Here is an 8,075-nt window from a genome sequence, read left to right as displayed (position 1 = left end):
ACTTAAGAAAGCTTATAATTAGACTCAGAAATTAAAAGATGCTGTAGATTTAAACGTTATAACAACCATAAAATTTTAAACATTTTTATTTCCCAACAAAATTAGAAGGCAGTTTTAACTTTATTATTTTTGGTTTTACTGCTTTTTGATCAAGTGCCACTTTTTTCCTGATTCATGGACTGATTCATAGACTGTTGTCCAATGTTAAGGTTCTGATTTATCTTTGTTACAACTTCCCTGATATCTTGTAATTAATATCTCAGCTTCTGCATTTTAAAAAATATTTTTACTCCACTAAAGTACCATTACTTTAGTAAAGATAATCTTTATCATGCCTTTTGATGTTTATACAATTTATCTACTTTCCATAACTTTAACTTCATATAGACAATGTTTTAGAAACAGTCTTTGTACATGATGAGGTGAGTAGCTTTGATATAAATTTCATCCCAGACACACCACCAGGAATATAAGAAAACACATACCTACAAGTAGAAAATACAACAATAATAGCACAACAATTGTACACTTAGTAATATTTACAAATACAATACACAACATCTTGCAATCAGTTGTTTCTGTTAAAATGATATAAAACAAATAAAACACATAATTGAATAAGGAAAGGGGAAAGAAGGGAGGAGATGCAGGAGAATGACATCCCCCACAAGAGATTTTAATGTTTTATATGACAATATATCTGATAACTATGTTTAGTTTAGATTCTTCTGCACATAATAAAGTCATATGCAGAAAATCTTATGAAGCTTGATTATGCTCCTTTTACTCAACCATCATGCACATACAGGTAAGTGTTTTTTGCCACCTTCAAACACCCTAGGATGCCACCATCTCAACTTAATTATAAACCCAACCCTCCCTAGACCCTTGCTAGCCTGAACCTGCATAGGAAGGGGGAGATTAGGGAATCCCTGCATTTGATTCTTATGCTGAAATGCATGAAACATGTTCCTGAAACTAGAAAAAAGTGGAGGTCTGCACTTCGGACTTGTGTTTTGACCTGGGAACCCTTCAAATATGTTTTTTAACAGTACACCATCCACCAACTAAACACTTTCAAAGTCATAACATGAATATAACAAGTTACATATAACAAGTTATTTTAGAATGGATATTTGTTTACATATCCATAAATTTTGCCTGTTCCTTTTCATATCTTTTGGGTCAGAGGTTGGGTTAAAAAATTATCATCTTTTTTCAACCGGAATACAAATTTCAAGATCAGTAATTTAATCACAACTTAGAGGACTTTCAAAGGTGACACCTACAAATAGGATTACAGCAATAGTATAGTGTAAGCTGTAAATGGATTGGTATACGGAAAAGTGCAAGCAAGCAATAATCAGTGATGTAAGTAACTTTGAAGTAACAAACAGGAAATGCAAAGCTCTAGTTAAAAGATTTAAATCTTAAAAAGTGTGAGCAGCCGCTCGCAAGTGTTAGCTACACCAAGGTTGCGAAGTAGTTGTGAGACTATTGGTATTTAGACCTGCCTTAGTTTTAATAGTACAGGTTTATGTAATGTTTATACAGGTTAAAACAACTAGCACCTACATAGAGATGCTATAGAACTGAGTGGCTCCATCAGCAGCATGTCTGATTGACCAAAGTAAATAGTGATTCAATAAAAAATAACTCATGCCCAGATACTATAAAAGAGTGGAAGAAAACATAGTAAATTTAATACCCTGACCAGCTTAATCAAAAGATCAAATACAACTGAATCTATTTAGCTTTGAATGGACAAAGAATTAGTCAAGGACCGAATAAATTACATGAGTAGCCTAAAAAACCAACTAGATATCATTTGGAAAAAAGTTCCTATCAATAATTGCAACAACATTACTAAATTAATGGAAAATAAATGTATAGTTTGGAGAAACACATGTGGGGGATATTTTATATACTAGCTATGATGTTTATTGTTTAAATAAAAATGCATTTTTAGTATGGAAATTTAAGTAAAGATTTATAAGAAAAAATTTTCTTAAAAAAAATTTAGGTCTGTTTAGTTTTTATCTTAAGGTACCATAAATAGCCCCTAAAAAATATTTATTTAAAGCATAACAATCTTAAAAATAATTTCTTAGTAAAAAATACTATAAAGAGCTGCTAATACTTACCATAGCAGAGTCAAAATTTGTACAGATGCAAATAAAAGTGTCATGACTGTACTGCGAAGCTATGAAGTAAGTATATTGGTAGTTAAAGAAAAAAAAGTGGTAAAATTGTTCAAAGTTTTTTTATAATGCAGCAAATATAGAGAATAAAAGTTACACTTTTTATACATAAGAAAATATTTGAATATATTAGATTGTAATTGAATGTATTAGATTATATTAGAATATGTAAAAACTTGTTAAAATATTTAAAAAAAATTTCTTTCATTAAAATTTGGAATGCTAGACTAACAAAATTAAAATGCAAAAATTAAAAATAGCAAATTACTTACAGCAAGTGCAGAATATAGTGTTGCCATCATTGATCCAAAATATGCAATGGTAAATGGAAGTCTTGAAACAGAAGTGATATGCTTAAAGTGGTTAACAGGACCCCATAGCAAAGCAAAGCTAAATTGAAGTATGTGAAGAAAGAATTGAAGTAATTAATAATACTAAAAATCTAAAATGATTTCATAATTAATTCTCTGAGACAAATAATATTGATTATAAAACAGGGTTTACCTGCCAATAGTGAAAAAACTTCCCATTGTGTACAAAAGAACAAACTTCCTCAGTTTCAAGATTAAAACTGGTGTCAGTAAACCAGCCTGAGTGAAAATAAACTGACTGTACATTTTATATCAATGTCGGCAAAACAGAATTTTATATACATATATATTTGGTAAGAGTGAATGTAAAAGATGCCTTTTGAGGTAACTTGATAGAAACTCACATTTGAAAAATTTCTGTCCGAACTCAAGTGCCTCTGCATTTGTAATTGATTCAAAATGTAGTTTGAACAAACAAGCAGAAATAGTTCTCGTGTGACATATTTAGAACAATTTAAGTCAACAATTTATTGATCCAAACAAATTGTGTACTGATCAGAAAATTAAATTCCATTACATTTATCTCTTTGATATATGTAATGGAATTTAGGACTCTGACGGATCCAGTATTAAAAGAAAAAATGTATATTTTGGTCATCCTTAAAAATTTCTTTAAACAATTTTAATTAATGAATAAAAAGATGTTCAGGAACACGTTTTTAAAGTATTTCAAATACAGAGCATAACAGAGGATAATCATAAACAACTTGAGTATTAAAAGTGTTAAAACTGAACTTTAGTTCTGAAGACTACATTGATATGATTAAATAGGAGTTATTGATTTACCAGCCACCTATTAGCTAAATTTATTTCCAGAGAAGATTATGCAACTGATAAAAAATATTCCTGGTAATATGATATTTTAAAGTTACTTTACCACACTATGAAAGTTAAAAGCAGAGGAACCTAAAGATTATTCTTTAGAGTTTAGATTTAACCTGTTAAATGATATGACAAAAGGCATCCTTTCCACACCTCAAGCAGATTGAAAAAAAAAAAAATTTCTTTACAGAATAACTCTAATAGTAGTGTTTTTTAAAAATTTATAATAACTGTATATATGTAGAGTGTGAAATGCTATTTGTTATTTTTTTAAAAAAGTCTAAGCTAAAAACTTTATTGCTTGATTACTTGATTATAAAAGATTTTAACAAACATAAATTACAGCTTTTACAAAATGTCATATTATTATAATTATCATCATTGTTATTAACTATTTTCACTGTTGATTAATATTATCTATTTCAAACAGCTATTTAAAATAAACAATATTTACTCCATTAAAAAAAGATTTTAGTTATACAAAAAACAGAGTGTTTGAACTGTAGATTGCATAACAACAAATGCATTCTACATTTTAGGCAAATTCATGCAGTTTTTATAATATAATCAAAATGTAACAAAAAAAAAAAAAAAAAATCATTACTGTTACTTTAAAAAGTAATTGGTTACAATTAAAAGTTACTTTTTAAGTCAAATTTACCAAAAAAAATTATACCAAAATAGTGTTGCAAAATGAAATATTATAAAATCAAAACTTACATATAAACAATATAAAAATATTGGTTTCTTACCACCAAAAAACAAAACATTCCTAGTATAAGCATGAGGAAAAAGCCAATAATTCTTTGGGTTTTACTCTAAAGCAAATACAAAAGTTCTATGAAATAAAAACTTATGCTTATATGATGGACATACTAACACAAATCCTATATTGATTTTAGCAAGATTCTTTTAACTGCTTGGTCAATAAACAAACTTTCACCATTCCTTCAATAACTGGATAATTAGGTACACAACTCCGTGTAGTGAAAAGAACAATGTTATAATGTACAAAATTTATTGTGAACGTGAGAAGTTTTTTTCTTTACTTATAAAAATTCTAACAAATTAAAAAAATCTACTTTATAAACTGATATGGATACTCGGTTACTGACCAGACGGTTAAATAGGTGCATCTTTTTTCTGGGCATGTGATGTGTATCAACATCTTTGGGTTTAATTATACACTTACAGTTTAAACATATAATATGTAAAAATAAATAAAATATAATATGCCAAAAAATACATTTGCTTATAAAGAAATAAAAAACCCACACACCAAGTTAGGTAGCCAAGGGTCTTCTTCTGTTTTATTATTAGACCAAAAAGTTGAAGACATCTCGTCCTTTGCTTGTCCTTCTTGTTGAGTTAAATTTTTTTTAACAGAATCTGTTTTTCCATTATTAATCATTTCAAAGAAAGTCTTAGCACTCATCTTTTTTGACATATAAATATGTTAAATTATATGTAAGTTATCAAATTTAAGATTTGTTATTTATGTATATTTAGTGTCCAGATTTCTTCTTTTTTCACGGATTCGACCTCTTTTTAGAATAAAAAAAATTGGGTATAGGTTTTTTTAATTAAATATGGCTTATGTCCTTATATTTTTTTATAAATAAATTTCAAAATAATTATGTGGATTTAGAAATTCGATTTGATCACGTAAGAACATTTTGATCGAAATAAGTTATCGGTTTCAAAGTTTTATGACGGTATTTATCTAAGAAAATATCACGTAAATTTTTCTTGATTTCATTGTGGTCCGAAGTAAAACCTAAACTTTTCTTAATTTTACTGCAGCGAGAAGTATAACGATTTCAAGAGAAAGAATTTTTTAACAATTCCTATTAAGAGCTCTCATTAAAAAATCAGTAATGATATTTTATAATAGAAACATTAACTAAAACCTTATAACGCAACTATGTAAAATAGTTTTCAAAATTCTGCCAGTCTGTACGAATTCCGCGCCTTTCTTTTAACATTCGCTATCATCCTTGTAACAATCATCCTTGTAACTGTCTCTGGAAGTGCTTTTCTGCTCACTCTATTCCACAGTTTCTTAAAATGTGGCAAGTATTTTGCGGACCTCCCACTTCTCAGCAACTACCCCTTCACAATTGCCCAGAATCTTTCGATAGGCAGCAATTCTGGACAGCTTGTAGGGCTTACTTCTTGAGGAACCATCATAACGTTGTTTTGTTGGAACTAGTCAACCGTGCATAGTGACAGCTTGCCAAATGCGGCCAAAGAACTGGTTGGTTAACGTTGGTACTTTGATGAACAACAGCAAGCGTTTTTAAAGGCACTGTTCAATGTAAATGTCACTATTGATTAACTTATTTGACACGAAGAATTTGCTTTTCTTACCACTTGAATAAATCGCTTGCTAAACAAAAAACTTTTTCCAAACTTTGAAAGACGTTTATACATGTAACAACCAAACAAATTAAACTGAAAATTTGCAACATAAAATCCTTTACCTGGGAGCTGCTTTAAGTCTGGTTTGATGTAATTTATGTCATCAAGGGTTAAGCAATTTTTAAAATTCTTAAGATGTTGTTTGTACAGTATTTTGTCCAAACTCTGGGACGTTTTGAACCCTGTTGGACTTAAGGCCATGTGCGTTCCTATATTGTCCAACAGGGACAATATATCAATTTATTCATATAAATAACAACGGCATTTCTGCGCCGCCAAATATGCGTGGAAAAAACAATTTGATTGTCCATTTTTAAAGCGGATCACGTCCAATACGCGACAATAATATATATTTTTAAACTTTTAACTTTCCGAGTTCCAAATGTATTGGTGCAGGTTTTTTAGCATCGAAAAAATATTGCTTAGTCCAGAAAAATATTGGTAACATCCATCGGATGACATTGGTTTTTAAAAAGGTTATTTATTATGGGTAGATTAATATGAATTTCACAAAAAATCGGTCTTGTTCTCAGAATTTACATAGACGCCAATCCATAAAGAAAAACATTTATCTAACACTGCGGTCCCAAGTTTGTCACTAACTATGCTACAGATGCGACTAAACTTAACATTAGAAATGTTCCAAAGTTTTTTTACGACACATCATGCAATTGCCGTTAGCCCGTAAATTCTGCAGGCCGTAAAACTTACCTTAAAAAAGATAGAGAAATGAACAGCTTTGGGATTTTTTCAAATGATTGCTAAATGAGGTTATTTTTAGTTACTAAAAGACATCTCTCTTTGAAACTTTTTTCTTTTTTTGTGTTTCTACTTTAACTTTTTAGCCGCTGGCTGCAAAGGAAGTTTCTTGAAGCTCAACATGATTAACAACTATTTTCTGGTCTAAACCTCTTTTTTGTAATGAATTTTCATCTGAAAAAATTGTTACTGTTAATTCATTTTGACCCTAAGTCACCCAAGAAACTAGTAAAAACTAAAAAAAGTATAAAATAATCATATAATAATAATTATTATATAGTTATATAAATACCATTATAAGTATCACTATGAAATTATATATAGTATAAGTACATGTAATTTTTATATTTTATATATAGTATTTTACATATTTAGTTCTATATATATATATACTATATATATGTTTATATATATATATATATTTACATATATATATATATATATATATATATATATATATATATATAGATATATATAGATATATATATATATATATATTATAATTATTAAAACATCATATACGGTATCATACTATTATTTCTTTTTCTTTTTTATGTAATCAAGGACGTATTAATAGATGGACGTTCAACGCATTGTTATAGATCAAAGGTGCCGCCAATTAGCCAAAAACTATGCGTGTTACCGTCAATTTTCTAAATTCATGATACAGATACTCCGACTTCTACCCGTCAAATTTCCGTCAAAAAACCTCCTTCAGTAAACCCATTATAATTATGCATTTACTAAAGCTTATGGTTATAAAAGACAAAAAAATTAATAAAGAATAGTTCACAAATCTGAAAAAGGTTGATTTGAGCTATGAACTTTGCTTAATAAAAATTTAGCTGTGTTTAAACTTTAACGTCTAAAACTAGGCTTTTGCAAAAAGGCTATGTTTGGTTTACTAGAATGGATAGAGTAAAGTGAAACAAATTTTCCTTATTAAATTGAAGCTGCTATGATATAGTTTAAAGGTCGAAAAAGATATTTTTAGTGTTCTTTTCATCCCACTCTCAGATTATGCTTCCCACTTTAAGGTTCAAATCAGAGAGTATTTCTTATTTTTGTCGGAAATGTCGATCTAATTTGCCTCGCTTTTTTTTTTCTCTTGAATTTGTGATTTTTTTTTTTCGTGAACGACCTAGTTTAGATACCTAAACTGCATTTTGTCTAAAGGTATTCTAACTAAAAGCATCTTAAAGTTTATAAAATACTATTTGTTTCAGGAGTTGGAAAGATATATAAAGTATGTATTTTTAATGAGCATTTTTGTTTAAGCATTTTTAAACTGTCATGTAGAGCTACTTTAAGTTATAATGATCTTATTTTTTTAATTATTACTGTTGTTACTAATAGTAATAACAGAAATAATAAAAATGATAAGACCATACTTTTAGTTGCATATTCTTGAGCCTTCTACAAGTGATGCATATCCTTATTTCTAACCTTTTCTAAATATTATATTAAAAGAAGTAATCTTATATTCATATTTATTATCTCA

General features: G+C 28.5%; 1 protein-coding gene across 1 annotated transcript; it reads right to left on the bottom strand.

The window, feature by feature from the left end:
• Positions 1-70: 70 nt before the first annotated feature.
• On the bottom strand, positions 71-5,094 carry LOC149883487 (uncharacterized). The gene is made up of 6 exons (XM_090097727.1): positions 4,674-5,094; positions 4,147-4,212; positions 2,706-2,791; positions 2,474-2,591; positions 2,145-2,203; positions 71-485 (listed from the first exon to the last, which is right to left on the bottom strand). Exons 1-6 carry the CDS (start codon positions 4,839-4,841, stop codon positions 380-382), a joined length of 603 nt encoding a protein of 200 aa, XP_089953853.1. The 5' UTR covers positions 4,842-5,094; the 3' UTR covers positions 71-379.
• Positions 5,095-8,075: the final 2,981 nt, after the last annotated feature.

This window comes from Hydra viridissima, unplaced genomic scaffold, assembly GCF_058129835.1.
Source record: "Hydra viridissima isolate aposymbiotic clone 2 unplaced genomic scaffold, HvirCarnegie_v1 scaffold_9, whole genome shotgun sequence".
Classification (NCBI taxonomy): Eukaryota; Metazoa; Cnidaria; class Hydrozoa; order Anthoathecata; family Hydridae; genus Hydra; species Hydra viridissima.
Note: the sequence above shows the minus strand (reverse complement) of the source record. Positions and strands in the feature narration are given on the sequence as shown.

Bases quoted from the DNA above. Each gene is read 5' to 3' on its own strand.
- LOC149883487 (XM_090097727.1), bottom strand. From the start codon at position 4,841: ATGTCAAAAAAGATGAGTGCTAAGACTTTCTTTGAAATGATTAATAAT. The intron at 2,792-4,146 runs GTAAGAAACCAA...ATTTTCACTCAG, and splicing joins GAATGTTTTGTTTTTTGGTG to GCTGGTTTACTGACACCAGT. The intron at 2,204-2,473 runs GTAAGTAATTTG...CTTACTTCATAG, and splicing joins CACTATATTCTGCACTTGCT to CTTCGCAGTACAGTCATGAC.